General features: G+C 39.2%; 1 protein-coding gene across 1 annotated transcript in view; it reads right to left on the bottom strand.

Moving 5' to 3' along the window:
- TXLNB (taxilin beta) overlaps nt 1-21050 on the bottom strand; it is an 83057-nt gene that overhangs the window by 54132 nt on the left and 7875 nt on the right. The window contains exon 2 of the mRNA XM_058430757.1: nt 6334-6474. Within this exon, the coding sequence (XP_058286740.1) occupies nt 6334-6379 (46 nt within the window). The 5' untranslated portion in view covers nt 6380-6474. The remainder of the gene's footprint in view (nt 1-6333; nt 6475-21050) is intronic.

A 21050-nucleotide genomic window follows, 5' to 3' on the forward strand; every position in this document is an offset into this window, starting at 1 on the left:
ATGAAACTCCTATTCTTTCTCATTGTCCTGCAATTATTAAAGTAGTGCTAATTGGCCCTAACTTGAATAGATACACACATGATAGTGGAGGTATCAAAATAACACTTACACAGTGGCTACCCAGATCCAAAACAGGCATATGCATTTTCAAGTATAATTGAAAAGAATACAAACATGCAAAACTGTGACTCCCAAGAATTTATCTGTGGCCTGATAGGGGCCCAAAATACTGGGATAGGTTAATAAAGACAGCAAATTAATAGAGCTCAGTGTTTTATTGTAAAATCAACCTTAAGAGAACACAAATTACACATCTAAGGCTTTGAACTTTTGTAAAGAATACATTTATTTTTTGAAAATACATTTAACTGTTTACGCAAATATCACAGGAAAATAATTTGAAAATTCAAATGATGCTAAAAAGCTTATCCCAAGAAACAATAACTCCTTGTTCCTACAGCTTCCTCCAACCTTGTGATGCTTTCTAGAGGTAATAACATAAAACCGTTGTAGATTTTTTTTGGGGGGGATTTACTTTATCATTTATAAATAAAATGCCTTGATTGCTATCTGTCAACTCACCAATTTTTGAAATTATTTATTGTCTTCTCACGATGGTAGATGAAGATTTTCATTATTTACACTCCCCTTTTTCTCCTCTCTTCATTTTCCCCATAAAATTATATCTCAATGTTTAATTCATACCCTATATTGTCTTTATTGAAATAATGTTTACTGTTAAACCAGGTAGAGCATTGTGATTATAGTTCTATTCATATGCAACTTTCTGTTTTTCCTGGAGTTGATAATTTCCTTTTCTTTTCATTTGCCTAGTATTGAGAATACTGTGTCTTCCCAAACAGCGTAAGAGGCCTGTAAATCTTTCTGTACAATATTCCCAAAGGTCAAATGTGTCAAATAATTTATGTATTCTAGTATTTTTTTGGAGATATGATCCCCGCATACAAACACTCTTAGAAACTTGACCCCCCTCCTCCAGCCTGGGCTGGTGGCTTCTAGGCCTGCTACACAGCTGTGGTCCTGGCACTTCCCCTACTGTCATTCTGGGAATTCCCTTTACCTCTCTCCTGTTTCCTGGCTCCCATTCTTCCTCTTTCTTGGTTTAATTCCTCATTTAGGAAAACATATCCTCTAGTGGCTTCCTGAGAAAGCATTTATGGGAGACTGTGTGTATGCCTGAAATATCTTTTGGATACCCTTATACTTACTTGATTGATAGTTTGGCTAGATGTAACCTTTTAGGTTGAAAATAATTTTTATTAAAAATCTTAAGACATATTATTTTCCCGTCTTTTATTCTTTAATGTTTCTTAAAAATGCAAGGTCATTCTTATTCTTAATCCTTTGGATATGATCCATTTTTTTCCTCTCTGGAACTGTTTGGCATCTTTATCATGATGTTCTGAAGTTTCACAATGATTAAATTTGATTTAGATCTTTTTTTCATTTATTATTCTGGATGCTTACTTGGTTTTAATGTCTGGAGACTCAGATGTTTAACCTCTTCTCTTTTTCGTCATTGTTGCTCACCCTTGTCCTCCTCTGAGCCTCATATCACTCAGTTCAGAGCCTTTCTGGTTAAGCTTCTTCAGAGAACAATCCTCAGGTATCCTGAAAGGGGCTTGATTTTGAAGGGTGGCATTTAGGACCCTTTGTTCTAACTGTTCCTTCTCCTAACTGGAAACAAACAAACAAGCCAGGTGTGATGGTGCGCACGTGGTAGTCGCAGCTACTTGGAAGACAGGGGTGGGCGAGAGGATCATTTGAACACAGGAATTCAAATCCAGCCTGAGCAACATAGTGAGACCCCATCTCTGAAAACAAACAAACAAACCCAACAGCCATCAAACCATCCTACTATTTGTAGTCACCTGCTTTACTGCTAATTTCAATAGTATCTCCACTTGCAGAGTATTAACCTTAAATTCCTTAGTGTTTCCAGTCTACCAGGGAAATCAGCTTGCCTCTCACTGCTAGCCTGTCCCACTTACATCCAACTCATCCCTGTGAAGCACACTTCCTGTTGAATCATTTACCACTCACTATGTATTGTGTTCTAGTCCTCATCCGTTGTGGTTTGGGGTTAATGGATTCAATTCTTCTGGCTTCCCTAACATTAGAGCTTCCCTTTTTCTGCCTTTTTTTCTTCTTCTTGTTTACTGGTGAATTTTATAGAAGAAAGAAGTCAGAATTGTCTTCTTTTCTGATTTTTACCATGAAGATGTGTTTAACCATTGTAGCAGTCCAGTGATGAAATGACCTATCCCTCAAAATAAAAAGCATCAGCATTGGAAATATCCAGTAGAGACTTGGTTGTTCTTTCTTTGAGGAATACTAATAAAGAAATGACTGGAAAGGGGGCAGGGGTAAACTAAATGACTCACTTAAGATCTTTTTCAAGTATACAAGTTTATAAATTCTGTACTATTCTACCATGGGCTGAAAGGAAGCAGAAATCATTAAATAATTAAGATTACGAGCCTTAAAATCAAATAGCTTCCACGTGAATTCCAGATCTGTCTTTTACTTGGGCTATATTTTAATTTCTTTAGTTTCAATTTCCTACTCCATAGAATGGGGGACTACCTATTGTATATGATTGTTATGAAATTAACACAGTAAATGTGGTTTAATATAAACATGTAATCTTTGTTAATTAATTCCAATAATTATGTGTTTAAATAAAGCCTGTGAATGGGGATTAGTATTTTCTACACCAATAACATTTTCAAATTGTTGCTGCGTAGGACCAAGGTGAAGGAATCTATTGTATCATCTCCTGGTTGTGGTATTTATATTTTTGGCCTAGGCTAGATCTGGCTTGGGGTGGTGGGGGCACATTGTTCTATACTGCTTCCACTCAGCAGGCATCACCTTTGTCTTTCTACAATGGAGGGAAATGTGGGCTTGTAATCAAACAGATTATTTTGTATTAATCCAAATACAAAACCATACAGCAGGTTACAATATTCAATTCCCATGGTGACAACTCTTTAATATGCACTAAAAGTGAACTATGATTCCCACCCTGTGAAAAGAATTTAGTTTTATCACTTTTCAGCAAAATTAGGCAAGCAAATATTATTTCTAGTAAAGAGTAGATGGACTTGCATAAATAAAATAGTTTGAAATTTGTATAAATATTGGGTACCACACTTGTACTTGCAAAGAGCCCCACCTCTTAAGTAGCCTTATTACTCTTACACTTTTATATTAACAATTTCATCATGAAAGTCTTCTTATAAATAATGCAGACAGATTCTAGGATAGGCTCCTTTATACCAATTCTCTGTTGAATTCAAATTAATACAACTGCTGCATGCATTCTACAGGGGACATTTGGCTCATGTCAATATTTTCTTCAAGGAAGATCAGAATAAGGTGTGTTATTTTGCAGGAATATTGGACCTCCCCATCTTTGAAGAGCTCCTCCTTATCCCATTGCTGGATGTAGTAGAGATTCAGAAGCATAGAACTGCATGTTGACTTGTTCATCCAGAGTGTCCACTGAGGGTAGAGTTGGATTTTAGTGGCTACTATGGGCTGCAGCAATGACATTCCCCTAAAGCAGACTCCACTGTTCCAACCCCTGCATGCCAGCAAGAGGAAGTGAAGGTCAAGTGATTGGTCCCAGTTAAAGTATGTGATATAGTTTGGATATTTGTCCCCTCAGAGTCTCATGTAGAAATTTGATCCCCAGTGTTGGAGGTGGAGGCTTTTGGGTCATGGAGGCAGATCTCTCATGAATGGCTAGGTGCCAGTCTCTTGGAATCAAGTTCTTGCTCAATTAGTTTCCACAAGAACTGATTGCTAAAAAGCACCTGGTACCTTCCTCCACATTCTCTCCTTCTTCCTCCCTCTTGCCATGTGATGCCTGCTCCCCGTCCCCTTCCACCATGAGTGGAAACTTCCTGAAACCCTCCCCAGAAGGAGATGCTGGCATGCGTCTTGTGCAGCCTGCAATACTGTGAACCAAATAAATATCTCCTTTTAAATAAACAACCCAGCCTCAGGTGTCCCTTTATTGAAACACAAACAGACTAAGACAATCTGTGTTGCCATTGGCTTGTTCCCATTGGCTTGCCCCCAGCTGCTCCTGGGGATGGATCGCCTTATTGCTGCACATGGGTAGGAAAGACCAGCTGGTATGTGAATAGTCAACAACCCTGGGAGCAAAAGTTGCTGAACTCGAAGGGCTCATGTCACCCTTTTTGTGGCATCCTGCTTCCTTTGGCTCATGTGCCCTATAAGAAACTTGGGAAACATATCCCACCTGAAAGAACTCTGGCCACAAGATACCCAAATGAACCTCACTAATGACAAGAAGAAGGCAATAATGCAGATTAACTGAAATGTCAAATGTTAATAGTCCCAACTTTGAAGTCCTCAGGCCACCCATGGTTTTGGACTGGGACCTCCTGGACAGGGATATTTCTTCCCTCCCTCCCCTCTTCTCATTCCTCCTTGTCCTGGGGTTTGCCAGCTATCGTGGGGTCTGCAGAATCTTAGTGAGGGAAGGGAACTCACAGATCATCTCCCCACTTGGGGAGATGCCTGGCTGAGATGCCTTGTTACCTAACTCCAGGGGTCACTGTTCAGACAAAATAGATGTGGGACCCCCTGGGTTTGTGGAACATAGTGTTCATAGACTCAACTTGGGACCTTGATACTAGACAGGACTCAGAGGTCCTGTCTAAGCCACCCTGATCTGTCCTTAGGTAGATGACATTTGATGAAAAAAAAAAATTGGCTCTTTTAAATAAGACAGTACTACTTGCCAAATAGTTAAGTCTCTAAAGATGATAGATCCATGATGTTTTACCATACAAGCACTGTGACTCCTTTCAGAGGTTTGATAAAAGCATCCCTTTCAAATAGCCTTTTTGAGGTTTTCTAACTAACTAACTATAAGGTTCATTTTTCTCTTCTCTGTATGGTATGATAAGTTCTTTTGATTCCCCTCCCTAAGGGTCAGAAGTTCTTCTCTCCCTTACATGAGTGTCATGAAGCCCCTCCTCCCCTGCTGATCACAAAGCAATTCTCAGGAGGGGTCTAAGGTTGAACTTGTCTTGAAAGGAAAGCCTGTCATTTTGATGTGTTAGAAAACAGGTGTGTGGTGGTCACCTAGTTCTGAGCTGGTGGACACTCCTTCCTTCTTGCAATGCAGTTCTTATCAAAGAGCATGGACTAATTTTTAAATTCTATGTGTGGTCTTTTTCTCTGTAATAATTTGGTATGGCTTTGATAGGATCTAGAACAACACAAACCCTGGGAACAGCAGAGATGGTCAACAGCATTGGGACTGAGTGAGCAAATGCTTCGACTCCTGCTACCTTGCCTCTTTATCTTCCCAATTATGTCTCTTTTTTCCCTCCCTTTCATGGTGAGGGGATGCCTAGGCTAACTGTCCATTGATAGGCTTAAAGAGAGCCCATTACCTGAACCTATCTGCCTTTCAAAAGGCTTTCAGAGCCTTTCTGCTCCTAATATATCTTATATGACTGGTTTGTCCTTAGAAGAGAACTTCGGCCAGGCACGGTGGCTCACGCCTGTAATCCCAGCACTTTCGGAGGCTGACGTGGTGGATCACAAAGCCAGGGGTTCGAGACCAGCCTGACCAAAATGGTGAAACCCTGTCTCTACTAAAAATACAAAAATTAGCCAGCGTGGTGGCACGCGGCTATAATCCCAGCTACTCAGGAGGCTAAGGCAGGAGAATCACTTGAACCAGGGAGGCGGAGGTTGCAGTGAGCTGAGATCGCACCACTGCACTCCAGCCTGGGCGACACAGCGAGACTCCATCTCAAAAAAAAAAAAGGAGAATAACTTCCCTTGTGTGTTCCTTAATTCAAGCTCAAGGACTACAAAGGAAGCACCACATCTCTTCTATTCTTCTTTAAACTGTGTCAGGGCCCCCATTCTGTGTAAATTTGGAATTGTGCCAGTTAGGAGCCCAAATTGTAGTTGGATCCTGGCTGAGATGCCTTGTTACCTAACTCCAGGGGTCACTGTTCAAACAAAATGGAAGTGGGACCCCCTGGGTTTGTGGAACATAGAGTTCCTAGACTCAACTTGGGACCTTGATACCAGAAACTATGGCTAGGCGAAATCATGGTCTCTGTGGGAAGGACAAACTCCTAGTTGTCTTTCTCATACATACCCAAGAGAGGTTGCAAAATCATTAAAAAATATGAAGGAAAAATTGCAGGGGAATTTTCGCGGGTATCTGTATAGTGCCACCAAATACAAAAGATGACATCTTAGATGACCTTATTGGGGTGAAAATATTACTATTATTAAAAGTAATAATACCTGCTACTGGCGACATGAGTGTCTGAGTAAGCCTCTGCAACTCCATTGTCCCCTGAGTTCCAGAGCTACCTTCCTATGAAGTCCCCATAAACGTCCATATATTTTTCCTCTAGGACTGCCAGGAAATCTTCTATAGATGGTCTGGAAAAAAGGGTAAGCTCTTGAGACGTGATCACTAAGTCTTCCATGGGTTAGAAGAGCACACCCAAGATATAATGGGTTTGGAATCATCAGAGTCCTCACCAAAGAAAGTGCTGTACTCTAGTGCCCCACACTGAATGGGGCAACAAGCCCCCACCAAGTCTGTGCACAGAAATCAATGCTTCCACTGCCTGACCTTTACTTTCACAGTAACTTGATATAGATAATAATGAACTAATCCCCACCCCCCGACCATGGTACATATTTTAGTATTTATTTAGTACTTAGTAAGCAACTCTGTGCGTATTAATAAAAAAAGATTTGTCCCTTCCCCTAAAACAAAACAAAAACAAAGCAAAGCAAGGAACCCTTGACAGGCTGATAATATAAGTTCTTAGAATTCAAAATTTTAAATTCAGAGATCTTAGGATCTAAAGAATGAATGTTTTTTGGGGGGGAAGCAAACTATATATATATATATGCTTAATTGAAACTACGATGCCTTATTGGGTAAAAACATATGATAAAAAATGTATTTGAGGCCGGGCGCAGTGGCTCACGCCTATAATCCCAGCACTTTGGGAGTCCGAGGGGGGTGGATCACGAGGTCAGGAGATGGAGACCATCTTGGCTAACACGGTAAAACCCCGTCTCTACTAAAAATACAAAAAATTAGCCGGGCGTCATGGCGGGCGCCTGTAGTCCCAGCCACTCGGGAGGCTGAGGCAGGAGAATGGTGTGAACCTGGGAGTCGGAGCTTGCAGTGAGCCGAGATCGTGCCACTGCACTCCAACCTGGGCGACACAGCAAGACTCCACCTCAAAAAAAAAAAAAAAATGTATTTGAATATTTTGCTTAGATGAATTTTTGTATATTTAGCTAAAAATAAGATGGTAGTATACATGTAGGTATATAAAGTTGAATATCATATGAATTAAGCTGTTTTAACAAATACGTTTTAAGTCAGATTTTTAAGCATAAGAAGAGAAATTTAGTTTTGTGTTAGTAAGAGGAAAATAAGGCCAACAAAGGGATTAGAAACTTGGGTCTGGGTAAAGGTCTGAGAGAGAGGAGAAAAAAAAAAAGTAGCTGTTTTAAATCAGTCCCTAACAGCGAAACCCATCTAGAAAGACAGAGTTTGAAAAACAGCAACCACAAAAATCAATCTAGTGGGTTTTCTATAACATTTCTTCCAAAATTTGGTGATTTTGTATTAAAAACCTGTTAAGTTAGCTGGATGCGGTGGCTCACACCTTTAATCCCAGCACTTTGGGAGGCTGAGGCGGGTGGATTGCCTGAGGTCAGGAGTTCGAGACCAGCCTGGCCAACATAGTGAAACCCCATCTCTACTAAAAATACAAAAATACAAAAAAAAAAAAAATCAGCTGGGCGTGGTGGCAGGCACCTGAAATCCCAGCTACGAGGGAGGCTGAGGCAAGAGACTCACTTGAACCTGGGAGGAGGAGGTTGCAGTGAGCTGAGACTGTGCCATTGCACTCCAGCTTGGGCAACAAGAGTGAAACTACGTCTTGAAAAAAAAAAAAAAAGAAAAGAGAAAAAACAAAAAAAGCCGTGTTAAGCTTTGAAAGGTAACTACATTTATATTGTGTAATAAAACTGGAAAATTAATGCGATTTTGTGGTTTTTCTGTATAAGGATAAATGATACAAATTCAGATTTCTGCATAAAAATTGACAGAGAAATATGCAATTACCTTATGTAAATGTACATAGTATTTGTATTAAACTGTCTTATTTTGACACATTCTGCTTATTTTCTGATATTCCAAAGTGGTTTTTGAAAGTTTTGAATTCATAAAATATTAAAGTAATGTATATTTTGATTTATCCAAAGACCTCTGAAAAATTAGAGTTCTGTAGTAGTGTCATTGGTAATTAACAAATGTGTTTTTGATGAGTGATAATTCATCAGATAACATATTTAATATATATGAATTTTGGATCTTGGGTCAAAGAAGAGACTTTCAGTTTAAACCTCAAAAGCCTGAGTTTGCATGTAATGTTACTCGCTTACAAAGTCTTTCCTTGATCTTCTTGCAAGAAAATGAAACACTTTGAACTGGTCTGGCGCTGGATGGAAGTACACATATACATAGTACTAACTAGGCAAATGACTTGGGTTCATGAAATGCAAATAAAACATTCCATGATATATTAGGTTCCTGAGGGAATAAGGAAATGTTGCATGCTATACAAGGAAATGTTTATGGCTCAGGAAAGAATGGAATGCATTTTCTTTCTGGAAAACCTTCTAAAAACAAAAGTAACTATGTAGAAAAGGTTAAGCTTAACTCAGTACTTTATTGTTCATACTGATGTTGGTGTTAGCATCTTGGCACTCAGGCAAATGAAGAATATAAGTAATTATAAATTACTTAACATTTATATAAAGTAAATATAAGTATTCTTACATAAGAGAGAATGTGCTACAATTATAGAATTCCTCAAATTAATGAGGAATGTTGTAATTTTAGAACAGAAGTAGAAATATTAACATAAATATTAAATTTAAAAGAAAACATTTGTAGTTTTGATACAGAAATAATCTAGGAACAATGTCAATCCATGTTGCAGCCAATCACCCAGTTCCTGGTCTTTTTTTTTTTTTTTTTTAACTAAAAGAAACTAAGGATTCTTAAGAGAAACATCTCAGTCTTTGTTTGGCCCAGAAATGTGCAAGATAGCTTGAACTGCCTTGTGCTAGAAAGCAAGAAAGCTTTCAAAACTTTCTAAAGTACTGTCAAAAAGACGTAAGAACCTACCTAAAAGAAACTACCACTAGCCAAAGTTGTATCATTAAGAATTATAATAAATCTTCCAGTCAACTGAAATCTATTAAACAGCCATGATTCCCTAGCAATGAACAAAAAGAAAAGAAATAACAGGAAGTATTTGAAAAGAAGGTGAAGAAGTTATTACTGCTGAGCTTTGTTATTTATTTGGCATTATTGGCTCATCGATTGTATCCATAAAGAATACAGAAGTGAATAATGCTATAAATATATCAGTTAAAGGCATTTTCTGACACAAGGTGAGAATATCAGTAGAAAGACTCCATAATTTGTGACTACAAGTCAGACAAAAGCCATGGAAAGTATCCAAAATTCAATTATATCAGTTTTTAAATGATGCAAAGAAATAGGAAGAAATGTATCCTGTACAGATGTCTTTAGAGATAAATGGAAAAGGCGATCACTACCACGATGCACAAAAGGGGGTCACTTCCACTAAAAGAGCAGTAAAAGAAGGGCTCAAGAGGTGACGAGCAAGGTTATCAACCAAGCCTGCCCATGTGAGCTGAAACAAGTGGCAACAGGCAACAGGATAGAACCAATCTTCAGACAAAAATGAATGCAAACAAAACAGAATAGGCAAACAAAAGTAAAGCAGGTAGAGACGGTTATCCAAGTACTTAAGAAGACTCTGGCAGAAACCAGAGAAACTAACAATGAAGAGAGTCCAGACTCTAATGAAGCCAAATGAAAAAGAAGTGAAGTCCAATGAGTGTCATAAACCAACTCTCACCGCTGGTCTCCATATATCTGTTTGTATCAACCCAGAGGTATTTGTGTCCACTCTTCTATAAATGCAAATTTTTGGTAGCTCTAGGAAAACAATTTAAAGGAGAAAATACCACCTCATTCCATTTTAATAAAACATATTTAGGTGGGTGCCTTTTTGTGTGTAAATCCTGTTTTTTAAAGAGGTAAATAACTGTCTCGTTTGTCAACTTAACATTCCAGAGGCTGCAGAAGGGCAATTTTGATAGCCTGCAATATGAAATATAACTAAATAGCAATTTGAAATCATAATCATGAATTCAGCGTAACTTAAATGTTTTAAATTACCTTTTCCACTCACTCTTAAGTAGAATTGTTCCCCCAAAAGCCTTCTCCTTGTTCATAACTCTCCCATTGAAACTTTGACATCTTTGGTAGTGGTAGTCCAGTTTTTCTTATTACTTGATTGATGTGTTGTGAAAGATTGGAAATTTTTGAGCATGTGGTGTGTATGTATTAAGACATAAATTGGAGGGAAATGAGATCTAACAGCTTTCTAGTATTTTAAAATATTGACTTTTACAATCCTCTATTTAAAGACAATTTGCCTACAGGTTTTAAGATAGAAAGGCACCAGAAAAATTGCTATGGATTATAACCATATGCATTTAAATTTTTTTTTGGTATTTGTATTAAGAATTGCTTCCACATAGTTATATAACATCTGTGGATTGGCCATGGAACAAAGACTCATTTATAAAAAACAGTTCAATGAAAAGGCATCTAAATCTTTTACAGTGTTACCAGTTTATAAATTGTTACAGTCAGAAAGATATTCACATATTTAAAAAATCCCAAACACATTGAATGGATCATCCTGGACAGTAGCCGTAGATTTCTATAGGAAGATAGAAGAATTAGGTACTATGTATAATGTAAGCCCAAGGAAGTTGGCTGAGTGATAACTTCTATTAGAGTTGTGGAATCATTAACATAATAACTATAAGTAGACTTTTGCATGTATCATTAGGTCTTGGGAAAGGATCCAGATCCTCCATCTGTCTCTGATAGTAAATAATCTCAATTAATTAGGAAGATATTCATCTTCCTTAATGAGTTTGCATTTTTTTAATCCACAGAATATTTGGAATTAAGTATAGAACAATTTAAAGGAATGAAAATGATTTATTAATATTTGTGTAAAGTAGGAAACTAGATCTACCTAGGAAAATAGCCCTGACTGTAGCATTTCAACAATTTTCATTGAAGTGATTTATTTGCCTACATCCCCAGGAAACTGTGAGTTCCTTAGAAACAAGAATGGTGTATTTTATTTGAGTATACTCAATACAGTGCCTGGCCCAGAGTCAGTGCCCAGTAACTATGAATGAATAAATGAGGTCCTTAAGGTTGTAATGAGATTTGGTTTCCATCAGTGTCTCCTTCCACAAAGATCAGAGAAAAGTCTGTCTTCTTCCAGTCCTACTGAGCTGCTCCTATTTTTGAACGCTCCCTCTTGCAGCCATTTCAGAAAGTACTAGAGACAGAGGAAAAGTTTTCTCTGATGTCTTTCATGTTTATTCCAGGGCATGCTCACAGATGGGAAGGGTCAAACTTCTGGGACGCTCCAGAGACACAGCCCCTGACATTCTCTGTGAAAGGATGTGCTATACAAAATGTGCCTGCCAGCAACTGGGCTTGAATGGCAAATGGTTGAGGCATGAAGATAGGTTTTTTTCAGACCCTGTCTAAGCATTTGTTATCAGGAGTCACAGATATTTCAAACCACTTCCTCATGACTGCCCTTCGAATGTCTGAAAACCATATGGGCCTTTGATCTAAATATTCCCACTTCAATTGTTCCTCATATGACATAGTCTCCAAACCTTTCCTCAGCCTGATTTTCCTGCCACAGTTCATCCCTGTATTGTTGCAAAGATGCAGAAGCTAGCACAGCATGTGGGATGTAGCCTGACCAAGGTAGGCAGCAGGGGACCCTACTCTGCTTCTGGGCACTGCACTTCTACAGCAGCCAACAGCCATTATCTGTTTGGTGGCCTTATCATGTTCTTGACTCTCACCATACTTGCAGCCAACTCAAGCCCCTGTGTTTTGCTTTATGTTGTTGTTTCTTTCTGTGATGTTTTAAAACATGATTCTGTAATTCTGTGCTTATGTAGTTGCTATTTTGAACCTAAGGATTTAACTGGTATCTCTATTTGGATCATTATTCCAGCTTATTGTGCCATTCTGGAATCATGATTCTACTATTAGATGTTTTAAATATCACACTGTTGCCACCTATACTTTTGATAAGCCTATGGCTATATCTTCACTGACAAAAGTATTGACCAAGACAGGTTGAACAGAGAGCCAGAGCACACTACTAGTTCTCAACAAATGATTGGGGTTTTTTGTTTGTTTTGTTTTGTTTTTTAGAGATAGGGTCTCACTTTGCCGCTCAGGCTGGCACAGTCATAGTTCACTGCAGCTTTGAACGTGGGCTCAAGCAATCCTCCTGCCTCAGCCTCTTGAGTAGCTGGAACTACAGGTGTATGACACCACCCCTGGCTAATTTTTTATTTTTTGTAGGAATAAGGTCTTGCTATGTTGCTCACTCTGGTCTCCAATTCCTGGCCTCAAGTGATCCTCCTTCCTCAGCTTCCCAAAGTGCTGGGATTACAGGCATGAGCCACTGTGCATGGCCTCAACAAATATTTATGAGTTAAATCATAAATTTGGCTGAGGAAAAGTAGATCGTGGTTTTTGTCTATAGTAACATATTCAGGTGAGCTTATGCCCTTTCAATTATTTTCATAAGAGGATGTAACATACTTTTCCAAATTATAGTTTTCTTGCCTATATGGAGATTTCCAGGACAACCTTATTATTCCCATTCATCTTTTTCCTCTTCTATTCATTCTTGTTCAACATGGTATTGGGTATTCTTTGGATATCTAAACAAATGGCTTTTTAAAGGCAGTATTGAATTTATTGTTAAATGTTGGCTTCATTATGAAAGACTAAGAAATAATTATATCATTTTATCTGTATAAATATCTTAAAAGCAATTTTGCTAAACTGATTTTTATCCAGACGTGTTTTAACACAAATTTGCTCCTGATTAATTAAAACACATGGGTCTAGGGACCCAGAGTGGAAGTGGGGGGATAATATTCACATCTGGGTTCTTCTGCATTCGAGATCTCAGAACCCAAGTGATCAATGCTTCCACATGGCCATAATGGCTCTTTTAAAATGAAAGCTAAATGGACACCTACCTACTTAGAGCTCTAGATGCTATCAAACGAAGAGGCAAGTAGGCAGAGTGGGAGGGCTGATGGTTGTTAAGAAACTGTTTGGAGTCACTGACTCTGGCTACCATGGGCATATATGGTTATTGCTATATAAGAAGGACAGATAAAAGTATGGATGGAACCTAAACGATACAACTGCCTGCCTGGCTGCAAAAATTAATGAAGACCAACTGCATCACTATATTGGTAGGACTTCCAAAGACAAACCCTGACCAGCTCAGATGCTGACTGAAAACAAAGGCAAGATGCAGTAGGTAGTGGAAGAGGGAAGCTGTAAATACTGCACACATCATAAAATATCTTGTGAAGAGTTACAGATATGACTACTGTAGCCTTTATTTGTGTTCACTTCCTTGTTTTGCTATATATTCCAACTAATACTCCTTTTAAAAGTTTTTTGTTGTTTTCCAACCACACTACTGTGTATGGACTATGTTGTTAGTGGTTTACTTTCCAATTCAGTCCATACTTACATTACATGAAGATCGATTTATATGGTCACTAGAGGAGAAATGAGTATCACCCAGAGATCTTAGATTTGGAGCTGAATGTAGAAATTATTGAGATGTTGGGTCATTTCCCTTTGAGGAGGTGGGTAAATTTCCCACTAGGTAATGAGTCATGTTAAACAGGAATATTTATTTTAACATGCAAATTTTTACCATAAAGGACAAGTGACAAATATAGAAATTAGGAAACCAAAGTAGTAAAACAACAGTGAATGCTTGCCATTGTGTTGACTGCTCAGCATCCAAGTCTTCTTTCTATTTCAAACCTTGAATAAGGATAAGTCTTGGTGATGGGCAGGGTTCTGTCTACCCCTGTGAAAGGTAAAGAGGGGCATACATTCCATTCCCTATTTGACAGCTAGGAGTAGCACATGGCCTAGCCTTGTCCAATCACACTCCCAGCTGGAACTTTGAATCTGGGCAGTTATGCAATGACACAGGGAGCAGAGGTTATTTCCTGGTGCAGTGGTGACTGTCCAGTGGGTGGAGAATTTCCAGCAGCCCCAATACTATGGGAAGAGGTTTCAGCAGCAAATGTTAATCAGAGTTATTTCTGAGCCAGGACTCTTCTGCTTAGATTTATATGATTCCTTACCATTTCTCAAACCTGATTTTCCATATTTCTTAGATTCAGTAGGCTAGCTATGAATTCTCTTTCTGTTTAAATATGCCCCAATCAGTTTCTCTTGTTTGCAACAAGATTTCTAAACAGTAGATCTTGTGTACACACACGAAGTACACATCACAGGCCTTTGTAGATGCATATTAAATGTTAATTCCTTTTCTTTCTTCTTTCCTTTCCCAGTTGCATGATAGGCCTATTTGTTCTCACTAACATAAGTATAAAGGTGCTTAGCATGTGACCTTGTACAAACAAAGTAGTCAATATTGCCTCTTGTCCAAACTACACACTTAGTAAAGTAGAATTCATCATTAATTCCTCAAAGAGTCTTGACATTAAAATACAAAAAGGGCCAGGCACAGTGGCTCATACCTGTAATCCCAAAACTTTTGGAGGCTAAGGAGGGAGGATTGCTTGAGCCCAAGAGTTGGAGACCAGCTTGGGCAACATAGTGAGACTCTGTCTCTATTTAGATAAATAAATTAATTAAAAAAATATAAAAGGGCCCTGGAAACCCATAAATAAAATCAAACATACATGGACAACAAATTTTTGAAAGGGGCATCAAGAAGACACAATGGGGAAAGAACAGTCTCTTCAATAAATGGTGCTGGAAAAACTAGATTACCATATGCAAAAGAATGAAACTGGACTCTTGTCTTACACCACACAAAAGTCAACTTGAAATAGATAAAGACCTAAATGTAAGACCTGAAACCATAAAGCTTCTAGACGAGAACATAGGGGAAAAGCTTCTTGACATTGGCCTTGGCAATGATATTTTGGGTATCACACCAAAACTTCGGGTTACAAAAATAAAAATAAATAAATGGGGCTCCATCAAATGAAAACCTCTGTCCAGCAAAGGAAACAATCGACGGGATGAAAGAGTAACCTACAGACTGGGAAAAAAATAATTGCAAACCCCATGTCTGATGAGGGCTTAATATCCAAAATTTATAAAGAATTCTTTATAACTCAATAGCAGAAAAACAAAGAATCTGATTTATAAAAGAATTCTTTATAACTCAATAGCAGAAAAACAAAGAATCTGATTTATAAAAGATAGGCAATGGACCTGAGCAGATATTTCTCCACAGAAGAGATAAAATAGCCAACAGGTGTATGAAAAGGTGTGCAACATCACTAATCATAAGGAATGACTTTATACACTCACTAAAGTGATACCTTCCAAAACAGAAGCTATCCATCCTACATACAAATGTCTTCTTCCACAATTCACACAATACACCTATTAGAAGTAAATTTCTGGCAGTTTAAGGATAGCCACTCTATCTCTCTAATTCCGAAGCCTTCAGATTAAGCTCAAAGCATCCAGCTACCTAATGAAGAAGAGTTTAAATTGTTAAAAAGGACAAGTATATATCTTTTGAGTAAATTTTAATATTGTTGCACTGTAGACAACCATGTCATTCTGTTTTGTTTTGGTTTGGTTTGGTTTTTTTTGAGACAAGAGTCTCACTCTGTCGCCCAGGCTGGAGTGCAGTGGTACGATCCCAGTACACTGCAACCTCCGCCTCCCGGGTTCAAGTGATTCTCCTGCCTCAGCCTTCTGAGTAGCTGGGATTACAGGCGCTGGCCACCAGGCCCAGCTAATTTTTGTATTTTTAGTAGAGACAAGGTTTCACCATGTTGGCCAGGCTGATCTCGAACTCCTGACCTCAGGTGATCCACCCGCCTCGGTCTCCCAAAATGCTGGGATTACAGGCGTGAGCCACCGTGCCAGGCCCATTCTGTTTCAATACCACACAATCGTTATTGTGTTTATGTATAAGTACTAAGATATAATAATTGATGAAATAATAACTTAAATGTCAGTCATTTCATCTGGAGCTGAGGCAGACACACAAGCTTTCTAGCCTGCAGTTTGGAGCTGGTTTGGCCAGCCTATCCCCTCTCTGCCTATGCTGCACTTTGTGTCACTGCAAATGCTGGTTGAAAATGTGGCCCTAATGCTTTTTGACATCTTGATCAGTGGAAGCTGGAGAAACTTTTCAAAAAGTGGCAAGCAAGTCTGCTTGCTAAAAGAGATTTCAGCTTATCTCTGAGCCATATCTTTCTTTTCTTTTGCATGAAACATCTTGAATGGATAATTTAGTTATACAAATGTAAATCAAGAATCTGTGGGCAGATCTGAATGCAGGACAGGTGCTGCAGAGTGTTCTGTTTGGTGATGAAACTGTAACTTGTCCATAAGCCCAAGCCATGATTCTGAGACTTTACTTTGTGATTTTTGGGGTGTGTGTGTGTGTGTGTGATTATGAATTTAGAGTCTACTGTTGAAAAAGCCTCTAGCTGACCTTGTGATGCTGCATATGTTCTGCCTTAAGCAGTTTATTGTTGTTAGTTTCGTTTTTACATGAGATGTACTAAACTGGAGAAACTGGAAGGAAGGACATCCAGAAGGAATATTTACCTCTTACAGAGGAAAAACAATCAAGAACAGGACCACGTCGTCTGCAGCTCCACCTGAACTGGACTGTTTGTGGCCTGTCTTAGTCAGTTCCGGCAACAACAGCAAAGTACCGTAGGCTGGGTGGCTTAAACAACAAACATTTATTTCTCTCAGTTCTGGAAATCCGAGAGCAGGGTGGGCTAGGATGGCCAGGTTCTTGTTAAAACCTCTCTTCCTGCTTTGTAAATGGTGTATTACATGATAGAGAGACTGAACTCTAGTCTCTCTCCTTCTTATGAAGGCACTAATCTCATACCCTCATGACCTAATCACTTCCCAAAGACCCCACCTCCTAATACCATGTCACTGGGGCTTAGGATTTCAACATATGAATGTTGGAGGTACACAAACATGCAGTCCATAATATGTCCTATGTCCTATATGAGTTAAGAGTGAATAATCCAAGATGATGAACACTACACTATTATGTTTTGGTGTCATAGTTTTGATGCCGTCGTGATGCAAGATGACGCTGCAATGGGTAGGGGTAGGCTTTCCTGTGAAGGAGACATCTCTTCTCCTTGAATAAGAAGAGCCGATCTTAGGACATTAGACTTGAGGAAAGGTAAAAATCAATCTCTTTTTTTCTCTTAAGCTGTCTTAGGTGATCTGGACTGTTAGGCACAGTTATTATCAAAAAAATAATTCCTGTTAGTTGGAATAATGTGACCCTTACTCTGTTGAAGCTGGCTGGGGGCAACTCTATGAGGATTCTGAAGTTAAGTTGAGATTAAACTGTGAGGGTTGCCACCTCTCGTAGTGTTTGCAAGATGCCTTTCCATTTGGGTACCTTGCCTCAAAAACGACAGTATAATTTTATTAAGTGCTACAGTTTGAAGTTAGCTGCATGATGTAGACTGAGGCGAAGAGGCTGACCCCTAGGCCTGAGTGGAGTTAGCAATGGCCATCATCCTTGGAGTAGTAGGACACTTGAATATGAACCCCAAAACATCCCTCTGGATAAGGATTATTTTAAGCTGATTACATAGCATACGCAGGAGAAGCTTTGAAAACAGTATGTTACCCTTTTGTAAGGATAATTTATAAAGGAAATATCCATGTGATATCCTTATATAAATATCCTTATAAATTATAAATTATATCCTTATAAATTATAAGGATAATTTATAAAGGAAATATCCATGTGAGGGTTTCTCCCTCTGTACTGAGGAGAGGATGACTGAGGAGAGGATGACTGAAAGACATATCCGTGAAGAAGGCACTGACTGAAATCTGCATAACAAATCTTACCCTTGTTTACTGTACTTTTCCTGGTCACCTTCCAATAACTTGCCTCTGGCACACTGTTTTAACTGAAGATGGTATTTAAGCCCAAATTCTAGCCACCTCTTTGAGTTACTCATCCCTGAGTTTCTCTAATGTGTATTTATGTGATGTACGTGTTAATAAACTTCTATTTGTCTTTCTCTCTCTTTTTTTTTTTTGAAATGGAGTCTCGCTTTGTCGCCCAGGCTGGAGTGCAGTGGCACGATCTCGGCTCGCTGCAAGCTCCGCCTCCCGGGTTCAAACCATTCTCCTGCCTCAGCCTCCCGAGTAGCTGGGACTACAGGCACCCGCCACCACGTCCGGCTAATTTTTGTATTTTTAGTAGAGACGAGGTTTCACCGTGTTAGCCAGGATGGTCTCAATCTCCTGACCTTGTGATCCGCCTGCCTCAGCCTCCCAAAGTGCTGGGATTACAGGTGTGAGCCACCGCGCCCGGCCTGTCTTTCTCTTTTTAATCTGTCTTTTGTTACATGGACTTTAGCCAAGAACCTAGGAAGGCCGGAAGAAAAAAGTTTCCTCCCCTACAGAGTTTAGCTGCTCTTGCATCACAGCAATTTCAGCATGTGTATCAGGTGAGGAGACAAGAAAAGAGTACCTTGACCAGGAGTTTGGGGCAGAAGAACCAGGTACAGGAGGTATTGCTGAACATCTGTGAGAAAGAGCTCTGTGTGCTTTCAGAAACAACTGAGGGCAGTTTGCTATTAGAAAGTTTATGCTGGGAAGGTAAATTTTAATTATCAATTGAGCTGCTATATTTTTTTTTTAAGTCACCCTGTGGCAGGCAGCCCCAGTATTCATTTATGAGATTTTATTTTTTTCACAAAATAGGATTTCAAACTTTGTGATGTAAACCAAAAATAAAATTCTAAGCCCCCCAACCGACTGAATGAACCCTCCTCTCAGCCAAGGGTTCCAAAGAAAACCCGAAAAACTAAAACTAGCTCATGCTGTGATGGAAAGAGGGAGTCCAGGCCTGCCTCTTTCTGCTCTCCTCCCTTTGGAATTCAGGCACAGCCGACCAGCATTACCATTAAAACAGAGATCTTAAGACTGACAAAAAAGACTCCTTGTAGCAATAAGATACCAAATTCCAACCTGGCCTGAGTATAGTATCACGTGACAGATAGCAGGCCCTGAAAGAAATCAAAGCATTTTACCCCAAAATACATTGCTTGGACATATTTTGAAATGGCCCTGCAAAGCTATCTCTTGCAGGGAAAAATCTACATTCTGTAGAGAATCCCCTTCCTTTTCCAGGTCTTTTCCTGATACAGAAGAGATTTAATTAAGAGTCTGGGACCTTTTAGAGTCTGATAAGAGACATTTACCATATATTCCTCTGAAGCCTATGACCTGGAAGTTTCATCTATGTAACAAGAACCTCGGCTTCCACAACCCCCTGCTTGTCTTAACTACAGACGTTTCTTTCTGCTGACTTACACTCTTCAAGCAAAGCTTAACCCTTTCAACCAACTGCCAATCAAGAAGTCTTTGAATGTACCTATGACCTATAAGCTCCTGCTTCGAGTTATCCTGCCTTTCCAGATGACGCCAATGTCTACCTTACATGCACTGATGGCTATCTTGTATCTCCCTGTGCTGTATAAAACCAAGCTGTAACCCAACCACCTTGGCCACATGTTCTCAGGACCTCTTGAGACTGTGCCTTGGGCCTTGGTCACTTAGATTTGGCTTGGAATAAATCCCTTCAGGTATTTCACAGAGTTGACTCTTTTCCATTGACAGTGATTACTTGTATCTGGAAAAATACTGAGTAGTTTTGAAACTGCCTTTGCAAAATTATAACTGAGGAAATTACGACAGTGAAAGAAATCAGACCTAACCAACTCCATCTTGCTTCTAACCCTCAAGTTGTCCTTGTTCATTCCTGGGCGTAGGGCAAACTAACTTTGGGAAGGAATTCGGTTCGTGGTTTGACTCTGAAACAAAATTGATAGCAGCCCTTTCCCGAAAAGGCCCCTTTCTTGCCTGGGGTCCAGTCTGCCTTTGCAGGACTAACAAATTAGCTACAAGATTCGAAATGACAACATAGGGGTCATGCAACCTTTGGTTCCAAAAGTCCGAACCCCCCCAAATTGCTCCTGGGGACCTAAGATCAGTGCTTGAAATATTTTGCAGACCCTGAACTCAATGGATCAGCCGGCACCACCTGGACCGGTAATCTGGCTCAACCAGTTCTGCCATCCCACCCAGGAACAGAAGACAGCAAGAAAACCTCATTTTGACCCCCTGTGATTCCACCTCCAACCTGACCAATCCATACTCCTCACTTCCTAAGCCCCTACCCACCAAATTATCTTTAAAAACTCTGATCCCCAATTGCTCAGGGAGACTGATTTGAGTAATAATAAAACCCCAGTCTCCCACACAGCTGGCTCTGCGTGTATTACTCTTTGGCCATTCCAATTGCCCTGTCTTGATAAATTGGCTTTGTCTAGGCAGCAGGCAAGGTGAACCCATTGGGCGGTTATGTTGTTTTTTCCTCCACTTGTTACTGACATAAAAGAGAATAAGTTATGAGTAAAATTCATGGATCTCTGCATTCTTTGAATGAAATCTGCAAACATGTAATTATTTGTTAGACCTCTGGCTGAGAATAGTACTCACATGAATGTTGTAATAAAGAAACAACTATTTGAATACAAAGTTCAAACAAATAGAATATTTATAATATCCCAGGCAAGTTCGAGTTTCAGATTCCCTTTAAGTAGAATATATTATAAAAATTGTGAGAGGCAAGGATGAATATTCAGACAAGGGAGTTTAAAATTCTTCATGAGAATAAAGCAAATGATAGAAGAAAAAGAATTTATGCTGAGATGAA

This window comes from Hylobates moloch, unplaced genomic scaffold, assembly GCF_009828535.3.
Source record: "Hylobates moloch isolate HMO894 unplaced genomic scaffold, HMol_V3 SCAFFOLD_2, whole genome shotgun sequence".
NCBI lineage: Eukaryota > Metazoa > Chordata > Mammalia > Primates > Hylobatidae > Hylobates > Hylobates moloch.